The 19,603-nt window shown below is 37.4% G+C and overlaps 1 protein-coding gene across 4 annotated transcripts in view; it reads right to left on the reverse strand.

Moving 5' to 3' along the window:
• Positions 1-895: 895 nt before the first annotated feature.
• SLIT2 (slit guidance ligand 2) overlaps positions 896-19,603 on the reverse strand; it is a 277,299-nt gene continuing 258,591 nt past the window's right edge. For 3 of the 4 annotated variants that reach the window (XM_075091765.1, XM_075091766.1, XM_075091764.1), the window contains 4 exons: positions 13,748-13,902; positions 8,391-8,679; positions 3,850-4,061; positions 896-2,741 (listed from right to left, as the gene is read on the reverse strand). In XM_075091765.1, coding sequence (XP_074947866.1) covers positions 2,500-2,741; positions 3,850-4,061; positions 8,391-8,679; positions 13,748-13,902 — 898 coding nt within the window. In that variant the 3' untranslated portion in view covers positions 896-2,499. The remainder of the gene's footprint in view (positions 2,742-3,849; positions 4,062-8,390; positions 8,680-13,747; positions 13,903-19,603) is intronic. The other variant, XM_075091767.1, reaches the window with a different exon arrangement.

A 19,603-nucleotide genomic window follows, 5' to 3' on the forward strand; every position in this document is an offset into this window, starting at 1 on the left:
GGTTGTTTGTTGAGTTTTTTTGTGCGGGTTTTTTTTGTGTGTGTTTTTTAAATCTTCAGATGTTTGGTTCTGCTTAGAGACCACAAAAAGGCCCCGTCTTGATGGTCTCAGGATCACCAATAGCTGCTTGCATTTCTTGAATACCAGTGCAAAGTTTCTCTGTCAGTATGAGGACAGAAAGCAGTCCAACTCCAGATACTTGGTACAGGGATTTTGATCATACACAGAAAAATAATACTGCTTTTATCCAAGAGTCTTGTCTAAGTACTGTTATGCAAAAATGGCTTCTTTTCCCTTAAAGCTACCCCTATTTACAGAAGATTATTTAGAAGTCATAGAAACTGCAAAGGCGGCCTCATGCCAAAGGCTGCTTCACTGGATATTTAGACAAATTCTAAAACAGACTAAGTAAAACAAATACAAAAGTATCTGTAAAAATTATGTTACAGAAGAGAAATGTGGTTAAGTATCAGCCCATCCACTTGCTTAAAATTAAAATACTTAGTCCAAGATTAGTGAAAATGAATCCCTCTGAAGAATCAAATTACTTGCTGAAAGAACTCTCAAAGTGCCATTCGTATAACCACTAAAATATTAGGATAGACTCGATTTGCCTTTTCATGCAGTGTACTTTATAAATATTTTGTTAATTTTGATATGAGTTCAGCTTTGTTCGTAATGAAGTGGCACTTTCATTCATGTCACATCATTGCCTGCGGGTGTATTAAACCCAAGTTAATTCCTTCTTCAGATTTTCAGCAATGAATACACTAGATCTGGGGTTGGGTTTTATTCTGTTTTTTTTTTACCAAATATTCTTTGCAACTACAGATGTTTAATTAAGGGCTGTTAGACAATTTAAACTGCTCAGAAGAATACAAATAAAAGCTGTTAATGAAGTAAATATCTGTTTAATTTACAAACATCAGTAGCATCACTGATATCAGTCCAAATAAGACAAAGCACACTGCATTACACATGTACATCTAACTTTTTTTTGTAAAAAAAATAATAAAATAAAATTGAAAAACATCTGCATTTTTACAGGGTACCCTGGGTTTTACTGAGAGAAGAACACAACCCACTACTGATTACCAATTCTACATTATAATTTAGCAGCAACATGTTAACATGGGGAACATTAGGGCAGCAAAGTAGTTTTATTATTTGGGGAAAGTCACAGTTCTTTATAGCACAGCCTTTCTTTCTTTTTTATAGAAGAGGTAAAGAGCTCCGTGGGAATATTAATTTATAAAGATCTACCTTCTAATGTCATTTTCTACACGCCATCTTATTTTCTGTAAGTACTGCATACAGGGAAAATTAACTTCTCTACAATTGCCACCTAGTGTAAAGACATTTTCTGTCATACATTACAGGTTCTTGGAAGGTGTCCTGAATATCTGCTGTATGTGAAAACTGCAGATTGTCATCACTTTCAGATTCAGTGACACCAAGTGGTCAGATTCTAAGGAAAATGCAAAAGGAAGGGGAGGAAAAAACAGACCGAAAACATTTACCCCAAGACGACATGCTACGTTAGTTCTATTGCAAAAAATCCTGATTTTTAAGTCCTTTTAAAAAAAAATTACAAAAATACTGGGACAAATATAAATTAATATATATTAAAGCATTGAAAAACAGTAAAAGGGATGGCCTAAAAGGGTTAAGTACAATGTACTTTGATACAATAAATATTTCTCAATGAAACCGAATACTGTATAGAGTTGTTTTAGAACTCATAGAAACAGAAATTCATATTATTACTAATTTATCCATCAATAATCTATTTTTATCATCCCCAAAACATTTATATTACAAAAATTAATACTGGAAAAGGGCAGATAAACACTTTATGCTTCTTTTGCTAACATGCTGACATAAAAGTATACATCATCAGGAGATTTCAGGATTATAGTATATTCTCTTATCTCCCATCTCCCATCCATTACATGGGATTCCATCTTCTCAAGATGCTTAATAATTCCAAAAGATAAAATGTATTTCATACAATTGTTATTTCTGTATAATCTGATTCTTTTCACTCGCAATGCTTCCTCATCCATAGGCAAGTGATTGGTATGGTCTGTCAAGACAATAAAATATACTGATACGAAAGTGAAAAAAACAAGCCTCATGTTCTGGTCAGCATTTCATCTCTGAGCTGTTAAGTTGAAAGTCACATGTGTATAGTGTCAGTGTATCTTCAGCATGTTATAAAGAAGAATCCATGTTAAAAGCAGTTAAAGTTTCCCATCTCTGTTGCAATGTTACGGGGTCTTTTTTTTTTTCTTCAAAGCTCCTCTTGGTTATGAGAAGTCTCAGTTCAAGCACGTGAATCTTTTTTCAAATGAAGAAAAAGTCTTTATTCTCATAATAAAAATAAGTCTGTTCTGTATTTTACAATATATTTCAAATATTTCCACTATGAAGCATTAATTAGTCCGACACGGTCAATAAGTATACAACATTTTCAAAAGACAAGTGTGACAGCAACACTTAGGAGGGACAATTTGTACAGCCACACTTCACCACTTTTTCAACCTCGTCCACAAATGACGACCCGTCAGTGCATTCAAAAGAGTATTTCCGTCTCTTGCTCCTCAGTGGTCCACAGCACTGCCCGGTTGAACATCCTCCTTTACATTCTAGTCTCGATACCTTCTTGGTCGTCTGGCACGCAGCATACCCTTGCTGCTTTTGGTAGTAATCTCGGATTCGTTCCCCTCGACAAGAGATTTCTGTAGAAAATGACATTTAAAATAACAGATACTTGTGAGAGACAGGTCAAAGAATGGTTGACATTGCTAAGGAAGAGGCTGTGTTTCTAACTGCCACTGGGATTGATATTTTCAAATTTGCCTCAGACTGTATGTTGGAAACCAGTGGTTTTACCAAACTTATTTTGATTAATGCTGAGTTTTATTTCCTATACCTCCTATTTTCAGTAAAGTTTATATTACGTATAAGTAAACCATAAATACAAAGCTATTACAATGACAAGAAAATTGGAAGCTTAAATCTTTTCCTCTTTTATAAAAATACACATCTTCTGTTCCTACGTAGCTTGCAGCTGGTTCTGTTTACCATAGGGAAATGTTTCAGAGAGCATGCAATTTAATTTATTAGACCGGGAGTTTAATATTATTCAAACTGTTATTTAATACAAGTTACATTCCACTAACTTCATAAATTACTGAAGTATAAAACCAGCTAAAAATGAGACATCTGTTAAAAGTTCTACAACCATGTTCTTCCATTCTATTCTATTCCATTCTATTCACATCTATGTACGATACAAAATAAATGCCATCTGGGATAAGGGAAAGAGAGGGAGAGGGAAAGCTTTGATAGACAAAGGAAAAAGAAAAAGGTAGGGGGAAAAGTCATCCTGTTTTCATCCATCTCACCTGCATAATTCGCTGTGATAAATCAGTTGAAGCTGAGAGGTCAAAAGTAGAGTTTGTGATAAAACTAGGAGCAGAATCATTGGATTTGGCTTCTCAGTTGCAGAAGGCAGAGAAACAATAAATACAGAAAGATACAGCAGGTAAAAGGTAATAGTTAAATATAGTAAAAATGTGTTTCGGAGTAAAGGCAAAAAAGAGAAATGTTTTCACAGCAAAACATTTGATGAAAAAATCCTCAAAATGTAAACAAATTCATGGGAAAAGTTTGATTTTTCTCCCACCGAGATAAATTCTTATGGTAAAAAAAAAAAGCAACAAATGTGTGTATTGTGGGGAAAAAAAAGTTGGTGATGTTTTTGGCTGTTCATGTTGTAATAAAAAAAGTCTTTTCTAAGACCAAAAGAACAACATGATTTTAACTTTTTTTTTTTTTTTTTACCTTTATCACAGCTGTCCCCCGTGTATCCGCTGCTGCATTCGCAATATGGTTTCCCAAGTCCTGAAAGCCTGCACTTGCCATGTTTACACCTGATGGATTGGCAGGGGTTAAACAGCATTTCCTCTTCATCACAGAGGACTCCCCCATGTCCCTGCAGGCATTTACAACTGTATGAAAACGCATTGATCGGCAAGCAGGTACCATGCACACATCTACAGGGGAAACAAGCCCAAGAGAATAAAAATAAATTATTCATCAAAGTTCAGGCTAAGCAACATTAACTACAAATACTTTGGACTGTACTCAGAAGAAATTGCTTTTGTTTCTAATGGACTTTTGCAGTGAGATGCAGTGAAGTGGTTTATAATTGGTATGCAGGTTTACACAAACAAGCTGCAGTACAGAACTCTGTCTCACCAGAAAACAGCCACTGTAGATGTGTTATGGAAGACTTTTACAGGCCACAGTTATTAAACCCAACATTTCCTGTCTACCTAAATTTTCAGCATGCTTTTGAGAAGAACACAGCAAAATCAAGCCCGAATGTAATCCACTAGAATTAAGCAGAGAAAAAAGATACCCACCTAAAATTCTCCTTCTTGTATCGTTTAAAAAAACCATATTGTCGCTCATGAAGTATGGGGGCTCCCAGCACAAAGACAGGTCAGGCACGTCCTCACTGAAACTTTTCTGACCCATCAATGGCAGTTTCAAAGCTGAACACATGCTCCCCCAACAAATATATGAGTCTGCATTGCCAACTGCCAGTAGCGTGGCGTCGTATAACGCATGAGGCAGGTCTTCACCGAAAGACAACAGCACTCATCTAGTACTCATGCAGAAACTCACACTAGATGAGGGTGCATGTTATCAAGTGATTAAACTAGCTACTCTCTCTCGGCTGAGCTTTCGTAAACATTTGTGGCAGGCTCAAATCTTGTTGTTAGACAAAAAAGGCTGCGATTAACTCATCTGCTGCATCTGCTAAGTTCTGGTGTACAGGATGGGAACGCATAGCTGGTCTTGCTTTTCTTGAGAGAGAGGTTTCCCAAAAGGAGGATGTTTAATTACTTGTTCCTAGGTGTAAACTGAACATTAGGGGAATTCATCTTCTGAAAACATCACTAATGACCTGGAATAAAATCACTTCCCCTTGTTTATTTGTTGGCACAGGGTCAAGAACTTTCTTCCTAGAAATAATATTATTTGCTTTAAGTGTTGTCTTGATACACAAGTTTTCTATCTACATACTGTTTCCCAGGGAGACCACAGTCAAGATTCCTCTGTAAGGAGGAATGCAGTCCTGACATTCAAGGTCACAGTCACCCTCCCTTATATTTCTCCTCTCTGTATTGTAAGATCCCTGAGCCCACAACCTCCTTAGCCGGTTGTGGCAGCCACCTGAAAAAAATAAATGAAAAGCTTTAGGAAAAAAATCCGATTAGATCTAAATCAAAATCCTTTGTTTCAATTTGAAGATGGCAAAAATTCATATAAAATTTCATTTCATAGTAAAAGAAGAGTTCTGTTAAGAACAACGTCTCATTTGGAAATCTTTTAGATAAAATAGTCTGTATTTCTGGAAACTTTGCTTTGTACTCCACTCCTTCAGTACAGTCAGAAATTTGGTAAAATTGAAAAGAATGCACAACACGTTTTAACTTTGACAAACTTGGAATAACTAGCTAAAACTGTTTCAGCTTATAAATATCAAGAAGTTCCACTCATCAGTGAAATTTACATTACAATTCTCCATCTGGACCCTTAATTCTGTGCAAATGCTTTAGGCGTGGTGGTGAACTTGGAGGTAAAAAAAGAGTATGGGAAGTCATTCTCATCACAGGATATTGAAATGGAAGGCACAACGCATAGCCTCCATTCACATATCCTGTTTGGGATTAAAAAATGCAAATATAAAACTTAACTAATAGCTTAGGCACCTCTAACTTCTCTGTTATGCAAGAGTCTATACTTTTGAAGCAATTATGTTCCCTAAAACATTCCAAATTGTTCCTGTCTTTGGAGTCTTGATATTCCAAGACTGTTAGATTAAGCAACTCAAAATTGAAGGCTTAGACAGTATCACAAGACAGAGAGCTTTTGTTTAGTTTTCATTATGTTTAGCATTTGATCTGTTCACCATTTACAAAACAACCGCTTTTAGGACATCTGATGTATGAAGTTACTCAGGTGACACTGACATCATGTCATATTCTATACAGGCTGTTTTAGATAACAAAGCAATCTGTGTCAGGATATTCGGTAAAGTTCTGCTTGACTTAGAAGACGATTAAATCTTAGCTAATGCCAACTCTCATCCTTTTGCTTCCACCTGTTCTTTGAAGCCCTAAATTTCATCTTCAGACTGTACTGAAAGGAACATCAAGTGAAGTGCAAACTCTCGGGCACAGTTTCATCTTATCCAATTTCAGGTACCTATGTCAGGCACCCAAGTTAGATGTATAATTGCCATAAGCTCCCCACACAGTCATGGAGAGAAACGAGCTTATCCAGAGGGTGATTAGACCACTTGAGGTCTAATTTACTCTTTAGAAATGTGTGTATTCCTTTTCTGTCTATACAGCAAACTTTGGTCACTATGTTCCTAAGTCAAGCACCTAGATTTAGGTAAAATAAATCTAAACCTTAAGCCTTTTCATGGTGTGCAGTGATCTCTAAAAGATCACCTACATTGCTGAAACAGAGATCACAGTGACAAGTCTGTTTCTCAGATAAAGAGGAATGTTATACTGTATTAGAGGGACAAAATGCATCTATTCAACAGACAGGATTTACAGATGAATCAAGAAATACAGAATCAAATTCCCCAGGAACTAAAGAACAACAAACCCCTCCTTCACTCCAGATAAACAATTTTGGTTTGGCTTTCTCTCCTAAAAGCTCACAGAACTGTATACAGCTGAAACACAACCAATATTTTCAAGAGCTAACAGAATACTAATGTTGTGCTCACTTAATTCGATCCTTGATACTGCCTGTATCTGATACTTGCCAAGTTGTGTAATTTACTGCAAAAACCACTCAGTTTGGGTGTTGATGTATATAGTTATAAGAACCGAATATAATTTTTCAAGGACACTTCTAAGAAATTCATTGGGTTTTGTTATTATAGAACTTGATGGTTACAGCTCCATGTTATTTTTGACTCCTATAGTATAAAATGGATATGACAGACATCGCATTTGTATTTTTTATCCTGCTGTGACTTACTTTCTTTATCTCTTAAGTTAGTGTGAAAGACAACAGGGTATGAAAAACACCTGTAAACAATGAAGTGCTATAATGATATGCCTCAAAAATTTACTGCTGTGGCTTTGGGGAGAGTTCAAAACTTAATAGTACTGAAAGAGTCCATAACCAATGTAAACAATGCTAACTGCACTGTAAAGCACATTAACTGGTATATAAAGCTTTAAAGGGTCAGACTCTCCACAGACACTGTGTGAAAGGATCACTTAAACCTCATTTTATACAGGAGTTGAAAATCATCTTATTAGAATCTCTTAGCAAACTCAGGTCACTGGTCCTCTAAAGTTGTACAGGCCAGAGCTCTGAAAAAGCAGCAGCTGAAAGATCCAAGAAGGCTTACTTTAGCACCAAGAAAAACGAAAAAGAAAAGTTTGCCAAACTGTAGTAAGGACAGTAATGTAGTAATGACCTCTTGTTGCCCATGACCAACAAATCCTGAACTTTGAACTTCTGAAGTTTCTGATCTTCTTGTGCTGGGAGACCATGAGCCAAAAACCTGAATCTGTCTCTATAGTAAATTTAAAAGATGAATATGCACAGATATGAATATCCTCATATACACATATATACATATCTTTCACTCTCTCTCTACACATACCATACACGTGACCCTCTCTAAAACATACATAAAATGCCCAACCTAAAATGTTCAAGTTAAATCACAGCAAAAAGAATTAGCACACATGGACTTAAATGGAATTTTACCACAGAGGTAGAAATCTATTTTCCAGCTAAAACCTGGGGTACTGTGAAATATAAACATATTTCTATACATATATCTATTTCTATCATATATACATATATCTATTGTATCAAGTTTTTAAAACACATTAGCTAATGATGATGATAATAATCATCAGCTAATAATAATAATAATTGTATTTTCTCATTCTATAAATTATAAACATGCAAATAGATTTTTTTTTTCTGTTTACAACTTCTTCTGAATGATTTTTGAACCAAATGTCATACTAATGCTTGCATTGGTGTATCTCATTACGGAAGTAGCCCATACAGAAATATGTAAGAGCATATCCCAGGCTTTAGGCAGAACTTCAGTGAGATGTGTGCATCTGCTCCCCTTAACTGGAGACTTATCCTCATTAACTTTATGGAAAGAATATACTATAACCTGGATGCTGTTTTCACTTTTACATGCCCAGGATATTTTGTTTCATGCAGAAAAAAGTGTGATCTTTTATTAAAAAATATACATAACAGGAGACACATATGCATATTACACTACTATTCTGTCTTGAGGAAGGACATACTTGTTTCCAAGACATGGGTCATTAGTTTGTTGATCACAGAGGGTTCCAGTCCATCCTCCTTCACACTCACAGGAAAAGCCTGACTGGCTGGTAGCATGGCATGTTCCATGCACACAGACTTTCTTATGACAAGGTTCACAGCCTGGCAGAATTCCCACTTGCAGTGGCACATTTCTGAAGTCCTGGAGTTCGCTGTTGATATACAGGTTACGGATGCAACCATGGAAGCTGGTGCCATTCTGTCCTGGAGATTGGCGTAAAGCTGCTACGTTATTTTTCACAGGCATGCCTAGGAAATTTATAATAGCAAATAATCAGAGCAATCTTTGGGTACGATTTTCTGTAACATTTTCCCTATTTTTTTAAACATGTAAAAAGAAATAATTCTTCCTAATTAATTATTCTTAGGTATTCAGCCTACAACCATGAGCAATGATTTAGTATTTGGAAATTGTCCTGGTTGTCAAGCATGCATGTACACCAGCTCCAGACCCATAAGTCTCTAGGTCCAACTAAAGAGATGTATGTAGGATTTCATACAGGAAACTCACAATGGTGAAAAGGTTCAGATACATGCCTGTTTTTGACCTCGTGCAACTAAGTCCAGGATAGTACATAGTTTCTGAATCTTGGAAAAAAAAGAAGTTGTTGAAATTTAGCAGTTGATACATGATTTTTTGTAAGCTGCTAAGATACTCAAATCCAGAAGAATTTAGTGGGACCAGCTTATCAATTTGGAGCTGGCATACACATTTCAAATGTGAAATTCTGTAGTGAAAATTCTTGGAAACAAAAGCTCAAAAGGAGCAGGCTCCAATACTTCCAAAAATATTTTTGTTCAGCATGGCCCAAAAACAGATTAATAAAAAAGCCACTCATGGTTTGCCATTACAGTTTTAAGCGAAGATAGTCAATAATACTAAGAATTCCACATCAAAATACTCATGTGGAGATACTTCTAGATAGTGCAAATGCCCCTGATGTTGGCCATTTTCAGAATAATTCCTCTGTTGTAGTCTATAATTGTTACAAGTGTAATTGGAGGAGGAGGTATGTGAGATGCAGTTATCCTGTTGTGATCAGTTAATCATTTAAGACTAATTCAGAAGGAACATTACTGTTAAACATTGTTTCCTTATAAAAATGAAGTGTCTCCTACTCCTACCCTCTACTTTTTTTTTTTTTTTTAACTTAGTGCCAACATATTGGCCTATATTAGTTAGTCCTTAAGACGTTACATTCAAATACTTAAATGCCTAAATACCTCCTGAGACTAATAAGTAAAGGAAATCAAAGTGTACTGAGCATTAGAAAAGGATCTGTTTACCTGAAAATAAATGTGCTTATTAGCTGCACAGGTTTATGCATTGGCAAAATTAGCGATTTCCATTCTAGTACTTAGTAAGATAACAACCACAGAAAGAGGTCATGTTCTGCATAGCTGCTCCCAAACCCTGTAAACTGATACTTCTAATGGTTTTATATAGTTACCCTGAACAGTTAAGAGTAATGCAGAAGTGTTATGCAACCTAATCAAGTAGACCTGCTTTTCATTTAGAGGTTATTGTAATTTCATTTGTGCTAAGCTTCAATGATTATAGAAATGAACAGTATTGCATCCACACTGCTGAAGAGCCTAATCATCTTTGATTTTAACAGTTAAGTGAAACTGGCTTGGGACTATTATATTAAAGGACCCAGACTGCAAACAATCATTAGTTTCCATTTCCTCAAAACTATTTGCCACATTCTCAAAATCCAGGGATAAGGCAGAGTCATCAAGGCCTCTTCACCCTCCTGTCTCCCTTGAAAGCAACACCCAGCAAATGTTTAGGCACATGGCCTGAGGTGTCCAACAGCAGAACAAATGCACTGAGTTTATCCATCGTAAAAATAAAAGCTGCATAAAACTAAGTACACCAATGCAATCCTAAACTAGATGCTATACTTGTAAGTGCCAGGAAATTTAGATATGATTTCTGGGAACCATATAAGCATGTATCACACTAGATAATATGAGGTATATCTTGTCGTTCAGAGAATTTTTTGTCTATGATCTCTTATATGGAAGACATTTGGAAAAACAACACAAGCTTTTAGCCTATACACTTTTTGCTTCTTCTAGCAGGTTACCAAGTGTTAGAAGGCCCAAGTGTGTGCAAAAGCTGCTCATATTCTTTAGCAGTATTTCCTAGCTCATTTTTAGATAAATGTCCTTTATCAGTTAGGAAAGAACTGCCATAGAAATGATGCAGACAAATATTTCAGCCCTATTTTCTGAAAGGTAAGAAAGTAGTTCCTGTCCCCCTTTAAGCTTTTGGTCACTCAACCTGACTACAGGTAAATTACCAAATTACTGCTCAAGGAGGCAAATGGTAAGACCCCTATTAAGTAACACTCTGTCAAAATTAGTATCTCATTCAGAAGCTGTACGAACAGAGCAGGCACAAAAGAAAAGCAGCTGATGGCCTACCTGTTTCAGAAATAGGTACTTCCTTGAAACAAGGTGCCACTTGCAACTAGTGAAATATGCTCTAATTTCTGAATGTGAAGTTATCAGTGAAGTGTGTGACCCTTTTGAAGAGTTTTTGAGAAGAAACAGATTGTCCCTTAAGACTTCTTACAAAAAGCCGTAGTCTTTCAATATTATTTACTGAAATCTTACAGAAAGTCTTATATTATATTCAGTTATATATTAAATAATCAGTCTTATAGAAAGACTGAAAAATAGCTAGTGTGTGTATTCTGACCACACGAAAGAGCCATACAGTTGGAAAAAGGTCAAAACCCAAAAAAGTATAAATCAATTAGACCACTTTCTGTAAAAATAAAGTTAAATTGCCCTTTCCAAACCAACCCAAATATTTTGACCCAAGAATAACTTTGTCTAAAAAAAAGGGGGGTGGAGAATGAGAGAGAGAGATAAAACCATACAGGGGCTTGCTGTCAAGTCTGAATTTCATCCTGCCAGCTGAGGTGATGCTTACCAGAAATGCCATTTTAACAGGAAGGTGATAAGACTAAGTGTAAGCTACATGATGATATAGGTGTCAAACTAAGACTTTGGCAAAGACAAACATACTGCATAAAATCCTAGTGAGAATTTGAGTTATGGAAATGTGTGATTGAATTCTCTAAAAATTCTAGATACAGTTGGATAAGAAAAAATAGAATTAATCTCAAAAAGATGGTTAATATAAAGATACAAGAGTGAAAGTTAGTTGTTTCAAGAATTTTAAGATTACAAATTGACAAACATAGGTAAAGGACAGAAAAGTTTAACAGCTGAATATCAACCTACTGGTCTTTTTTTTTTTGCTTTATTTTGTAATAATGTGCTTCTAATAATGGTTTTAATTCTGTTTTGGATGACCATTTTCTATGACAGCGGAAATAATTGTCTGCTTGAAGCCTGAATGTAAAGAATAGAAATAGAAATAACAGCAAGGGCCTCTCTAAAGAAAATGCACTAGAGTGAAAAAGACTCCTGCTCTTAGGAATCAGACAACTGAAGGAAAAGGTTATTTCCAAAAATGATTTCTTCTGATACTTCAGAATGATGACGCAGATTAATATGATTCTTGTAATTGAGACACAGATCTGCAAGGTGAAGAAGCAAGGAGGAGAACCACATGTCACAAATCAACAAGTAAGTGTTAGCACTATACAGAATAAATGTTCATAGTTGGCAGCCTAGCCTCATTTCATTAAAAGGTGCCCATAACAGACAGTGGGATCATTCTGCGCTAAGCTGAGTTTTCAGGAAGTAGTAAAAGTGGCCTTAGCAGCCATTAAACAAACTGATGTTGACAATACAAGTAAGCAAGCACACAGTGTCTTATTAGAATCTAGGACCGTCTCTCCTTCCAAAAAATGTGTCACAGGACACTATGCAAACAACACTGCAGAAGTGATACACACGAGAAAATGCAGATGTGCTTCCAAAGGCAATCCTCCTTCATGATATGAAGCAATTTTAAAGGCAGCTCATACATTTGATAATTTTAATTCTTTTCTCTGCTGGTATGGGGATTGATGACTAATGTTGAATTCTCTCTTGTACTTCTTCCCATCTTAGATGGAAAGAAGCAATGAGAAAATCTGGAAAGATTTTACAACAAACCTGAAGTTTTTCAAGGGAAGAATGGAGATTTTCAGAGACAAAAGTCAACTTATCCCTTGCCACTTGTAACAGAGGCACTTAGTATACTGGTTTTATGGGAGAAATAGACTATTCTTGATCTGAATCAAAGTAGCTTCCTGATTTTCTTTCCCATTAGGGATAAATCTAAGCAGCTACCCTGAGCTTTTCTGTATATTTAGAAAGAGGACAGATAGCATCTTTGCTAGAGAAAACAGGCATCTCATGAATGTACTACTGGTAGCATAATTTTTTGCAAGGAGGCAAGACACTCAAGTCTAAAAACTTATTCACAGACACAAAACAAAATGAAAAAGAAAGTAGGTACAGAACAGATCAGAAGGAGACTCCTTACATGTTTCCTATAAGAGCACAACTAAGTAGAAGATGAAGGCCGGTAGATCATCAGCAGTATTGAAAAACCATGCTGAATCTCTGATCACTAGGAACTTAGACTCGCTACCAAGGACAGTAAGAAGGCACAAAGTGATGGCTGAACTTTCTGACTCTCTTACCTAGGTTATGCAGGCCCATCAGAAATTCAACAGAAAATGCTGTTTAAAACAATGTGCTTGAATCCATAGTTCTACAGAGTAAACTGCAGCAAATGATCAAAAATATTTCAAAGAGTTTATCTCCACAATCACCTGCTACCAGTTTTACTGGAACAAACAGTTCTTTCTTCTCAAAACAAACCAAAAAACCGAACCCTGCCACACACTGTGAGGCAACTGTCCAGTTCGTTCCCTTCTTACCTAATGTCATAACTTCTATCAGCCCTAAGCAATACGATCTCCAGGCAGAAATTATACTTCATGGCTTTACACTTTGCTATCATTTCCTGCAGGTACATGTACGGTGAAACAGAAATGTAAAACATGATCGAACCAGAGTGCTACCATTCTACACTTTTACTGCATCTTCAGATAGCTAAACCATGTTAAGCACACTTCTTCAGTATAGTAAAAAGCTATATAAGAGTAGAAAATTAGAGAGTTTTACAGTGGGCATCAAATATCCATACTGATAAAAAGGCTACAGGTGCAGTTTGAGAACATATTGTTTGTTAAAATTGAAACTATTGAGATTAACTGCTGAAGTTTCATCTTAAGGTGTTATCTCAATGAATGAACCTCTTACCATGTGTTTATTAATGTATGTTACCAGAGTAAATTAGCTATGCTACTATTAGTAAGAAGGAATAAGATCCTCTTACCTCCTACATACAGCGGAGAGTCGAAATTCAGAGTGGATTGCTTGGACAAATTGGTAATTATCTTGGGACTTCCTCCATCAACAGATAAAGACAGAATCTGATCCATAGCTAGCAGCTCCACAATGTGGAAATTGCCATCATTAATAGTTTCCACACTACAAAATAAACATTAATATTAATTTTAAACAGTTGATGGTGTGGTTGGAACAGTTTTTGGTCTTCTTCCCCTTTAATAGTTAATACAGTGTCAGAACAGAACTTCTCCAGGAGTGGAGTGTCCTGAAAGCTAGATTTTAAGCAATGCATGTGTGCTTAAGAGCTAATACAATCTAATACCCCATCAGTAACACTCTATTAATAACACATATTGTAAATGAATAGTCTCTTTTCATTCAAAGTTATTCCTGTCCTCATCAAGTAATGAGCTGTGTAAATATAGATGATATTCTAAACATCAGTTGAAATGCATTTACTAGGCAGGAAGCTGAACACAAAAAAAGTTTGGAGTTCTTCTGCAACAATGATCAGAGGGCTGGAATGCCTCTTCTATGAAAAAAGGCTGAGAGAGTTGGGGTTCAGCCTGGAGAAGGCTCTGGGGGACCTTATTGCGGCCTTTCAATACATAAAGGGGGCTTATAAGAAAGATGGGGACAGACTTTTTAGTAGGGCCTGTAGCAATAAGACAAAAGGTAACTGTTTTAAACTAAAAGAGGGTAGTTTTAGATTAGATAGAATCTATAAAGTGAAAGAAGACGACGTAAAGAAGAAATTCTTTAATATGAGGATGGTGAAACACTGGGACAGGTTGCCAGAGAAGTTGTGGATGCCCCCATCATTAGAAATGTTCAAGGCCAGGATGGATGGGTCTTTGCGCAACCTAATCTAGTGGAAGATGTCCCTGCCCACAGCAAGGGGGGTGGAATTAGATGATTGTTAAAGCTCCCACCCAACCAAAACCATTCTATGATTCTAGTGTTATTTCAAGACATTATTTGTATGTGGGCGTGTATCCTACATGTTGCGTAGTATTGGGTTTGCAAGTCTGAATGCCTGAGTTGACTCCAGTGATATACCAGCCTACTATTTAATGAAATATGGAACTGCATCTAACCTTAGTCCTGCCAGACAAAATCACATCATTGGTTCAGACAGCTCCACTGATGTTAGCAATAAAGTAATTTGTTATCTTTATTAGGCATAGTTATTTCTGTGTGTTCAGCATCTGGCTAGTACAGTGAATACTGTATTTTTTTTTCTTGCCTACATATACCATTTCCTTCTCCTTACTAACAAGATACGAACTCAGTAGTAGGAGAATTTCTGAAGGGCGTAATGCAGAAAAGGCTTGTTTCAAGCATGGTGCTTGGACAAGCCTATACATATTACTAAGTACAAGAAATATCTGCCTATGCTTACCAGCCTCAATATCTACACAGCAAATGTTTAAGTGCAGGGTAACTACTCTGCACTTGAACACAGTTTAAGTACATCAGAGAATGAAGCATATTATTACTCAATGCTGGGACTGAATATACTGTTGTATTTACTTCTAGCTCATTTTCCACAGGAGAATTAGGAGTTGAATGTATGGCTGCAGGGAATTTATGACAATGAGCCATGTAGCCAGCAACCAGACATTACAACCATTCCCATGAGAGCCTTTACTTGCTTCAGGGCACCATCAAATAACTGAGCTTAAGCCTTTGAAAAAAGTTATTTAAATGAACCAATTGTATGATAGCCTGAGATGGACTGAACAGTCATACAGTCAGTTAGCTCTTCTCATTAGGAAAGCAGCATAGCAAAAAGGGATTAGCTTCCTAAATCTCAAGGCAAAAATCAAGCAAATTACCTTATAACATCCCTAGTGATGTTTTAATTAACCTAACTGCTTTTGTCCTGGAACAGATCAGAAGCATTCACATGGTTGTTTTACAGCTGTGACACATTAAATAGCTTCTTAGATATTTATTGCCAACTTGTGCTGGTTTTGGCTGGGGTAGAGTTAATTTTCTTCATAGTAGCTGGTATGGGGCTATGTTCTGGATTTTTGCTGGAGACAGTGTTAATAATACAGGGATGTGTTAGTTACTGCTGAGCAGGGCTTACACAGAGCCAAGGCCTTTTCTGTTTCTCATCCCACCCCACCAGCGAGTGGGCTGGGGGTGCACAAGGAGCTGGGAGGGGACACAGCTGGGACAGCTGACCCCAACTGACCCAAGGGATATTCCATACTATATGATGTTTTGCTCAGCACACAGAACTGGGTGAAGAAGGAAGGGGGGGAGGTTTGGAGTGATGGTGTTTGTCTTCCCAAGTAACCGTTACACGTGACGGAGCCCTGCTTTCCTGGGGATGGATGAACACCTGCCTGGCCATGGGGAGCAGTGAATGAATTCCTGGTTTTGCTATGCTTGTGTGCCCGGCTTTTGCTTTAGTTTTTAAACTGTCTTCATTTCAACCCATGAGTTTTCTCAGTTTTACCCTTCCGATTGTCTCCCTCATCACACTGGGAGGGAGTGAGCAAGCAGTGTGGGGCGTGGTTACCCTCAGGAGTTAAACCACGACACAACTCTAACAGTGTGGACAGGCTCAGCTCAATATGGACAAAAGATCTGCATGGTAGCATGCATGCTTTATGTAAATTCAGCTCTATGTGAAAGTGCAAACATACAACAGAGCAGGCACTGGCAGAATAAACACTTTTTGGGAGTGGGCAGGAATGGGACTGCCAGCTTCCATAGCAGGGAAGGAGAAGGTCAGGTTCATCATTCCTAAAGAGTAAGGTCTATTCAGGGTATCAAGAGTTTTGTTTGCTGTGATCAAGCAGTAAGAAAAGCCAGCATTAATTTGTTTAACACATTCATTCATTCATTCAAATATTCAATGAATCCGGGAAAAAAGATGTGCTAAGAAATCAAAATGCATATGACTTCTTGACTTAAGTAAGCAAGAAACCCTAATATAATGTTCTTGTTCCAAGGAAACTTATGTTATTTTATAACTTATTAACCTTTCACACAATAGTATTTAAAAGGATGAGCGCAACACAGAAAATGAGTTTTTTATAGCAAGAGGTCATTCCAGGGATGTGTAAAACATAATGTGTAAAGGGAATGTCTCTGTTAAGAGTGATTATTAAAAGCTTCTAGTTTCAAGTGTTTTACTGGTAAAAATTTACTGCAGAAAGAGGAGCCCTCCTAGGTTAGGGTGGTTTAAATTAAAGGGGAAATAAACACAAGGCATATCTATGCAATATTTCTTGCCAGTGCACTTACGTTACTTCTAGCCCATTTCCCACCGGAGAAATGAGAGCTGAATGCACAGATCCTAATGAAAAGCTGTAAGAAAAAACTGATTTAAAGCTTCTGGAACTCTGTAGAAGAATAATGATTTGGGAAGAAAAATTCCCATATTTCCAATAAATATATGATGAAAACTAGTTTACAGAATGAAAAGGGTTTTGGATTTTTTTTGTGTAAAAATATTTAACATTTAAAAATGTATGTCCAGACACAACAAAATCCAAGTGCATCAACTTTTCCCAAATAGCCATCTCCGGTTAATTTATTTCCTTTATTGGTCTTGGCACTGCCATAATCTCATCTTGTTACTCAGATTGACTGATGAGTGCTTTTGGGATGATGGCTCTTTCTGCAGTCAGCTCCCATTGGTAAATCAGTTCTCATTCACTCTACACAGCTAGACTGCTGTTATTGGCGATTCCGCATACTTATCATGATTGAATCATCTGTTTGTAACTTTGTTTTGTTGCTACTGCAAGCACCTCGGTAGGCTTTACAGCTCCCACTTGACTCCTTTTCAACACACTATTTCTTGGCTGCCATTTGTATTATAAACCATCTATTTGAATCTCTCTATTGGCTGTTTTTTTATTTTGGGCTCTATTTCAGGCATCTCATAGTTGTTCAGTGGAGTATGACTTGTCTTATTCTTTTTCCAATACTATCCATGAAGCTTCACTTCCTTAATGAAATATGTAAGTCACTTGATAAACTTCTGGTTTTTAATTTCCTTTCTGTCCTTCTCGCTGTAAGCAACTTGCCATCTTAGTTTGCAAACTATCTACCCTGTTACCAAATCATTCTTAAGCGTCATTTTCTTAAATGTTATGAGTTTAAATGCTCTTTCTTCTGCTTCATCTCTCTGATAAAAAATAATACATTAATTGTTTTCTTTTATAATTCATCACCTATTTGTACTGGGTCTGGCTGGGATGGAGTTAATATTCTTCATAATAGCTGATATGGTGCTGTGTTTTAGATTTGTGACCCAAACAATGCTGATAACACACTAATGTTTCAGCTGTTGCTAAATAATGTTTGCACAGTGTCAAGGCCCTCTCTGTTTCTCACTCTGTCCCCACAGTGAATAGATTAGGGGTGAGCATGAGTATAGGAGGGGACACAACCAGGCAGATAACCCAAGCTCACCAAAGAGATATTCCATGCCAAAGGGTGTCAGGCTCAGCGGTAAAATGAGGCAAAATGAGGAGGGGGGGGACTAGGTAGGTTATCTATCTTGGGAACTGGCTAAGCATTGCTCTACCCATGGGAGATGAGGAGTGATTGCAGTTGCGGCACTCGTCTTATTTTGCTTTCTTTCTTCCTCCACTTTTCCTTTGGTTATTAAGCTATTTTTATGTCAACCCATGATTCTTCTGACTTTTATTCTTCCTTTTCTCTTCCCTTGTCCCACTGGGGGTGGAAAAGGAGGTGAGTGAGCAGCTGCGTGGTGTGTAGTTGCCTACTGGGGATTACCCACCACACTATTTCACAATATTATTTTAGCTATTTATAGTTTTGGTAAACTTTAGCTGTTTCTTCTGAAATTTTACGTCCTGAATTGTGCCTGAAACTGATTTTTATTTTTCTAAACAGACCAGATAGTTTCCCAAAATGAAGAGAACACACTCCTATCTCTTATGCTTCTATTAATCCTGTTTTGCAGGTCATGACATTTGGCAGTGGGCTGGCACCATGTCTCTTCCTTTGTCAACCTTCTGAAAATCCACTGAGGCAAGATGTTAAAATCTTGAAAACATGGAAGTCTGCAGAAACGGGAGGGCTAGATCCCCAAATTCTTTGTCCATGCTGGCTATATTTCAACACACCGATGATTAGCACCTTCCTGCAGAGTACTTGCTGGATCTGGGCCCTCAAACCCATTCTGGGCACTCAAACCCACTTGTACCAGCAATAGTGTGGCCAGCAGGAGTAGGGAAGTGATTGTGCCCCTGTACTCGGCACTGGTGAGGCCACACCTCAAATACTCTGTTCAGTTTTGGGCCCATCACCTACAAGAAAGACATTGAGGTGCTGGAGCGTGTCCAGAGAAGGGCAATGAAACTGGTGAAGGGTCTGGAGAGCAGGTTTTATGAGGAGAGGTTGAGGGAACTGGGGTTGTTTAGTCTGGAGAAGAGGAGGCTGAGGGGAGACCTTATTGCTCTCTACAACTACCTGAAAGGAGGTTGTAGTGAGGTGGGTGTTGGTCTCTTCTCCCAAGTTACTAGTGATAGAACAAGAGGAAATGGCTTCAAGTTGCGTCAGGGGAGGTTCAGATTGGATATTAGGAAAAATTTCTTCACTGGAAGAGTGGTCAGGCATTGGAACAGGCTGCCCAGAGAGGTGGTGGAGTCACCATCCCTGGAGGTGTTCAAAAAACATGTAGACATAGCACTTTGGGAAATGGTTTAGGAGGCATGGTGGTGTTGGGTTGGCAGTTAGACTTGATGATCCTAGATGTCTTTTCCAACCTTAATAATTCTGTGATTCTGTGCCAGCTGAACATGAGCCAGCAGTGTGCCCAGGTGGCCAAGAAGGCCAACAGCATCCT

Source organism: Phalacrocorax aristotelis, chromosome 4, assembly GCF_949628215.1.
Source record: "Phalacrocorax aristotelis chromosome 4, bGulAri2.1, whole genome shotgun sequence".
In the NCBI taxonomy this organism is placed as follows: domain Eukaryota; kingdom Metazoa; phylum Chordata; class Aves; order Suliformes; family Phalacrocoracidae; genus Phalacrocorax; species Phalacrocorax aristotelis.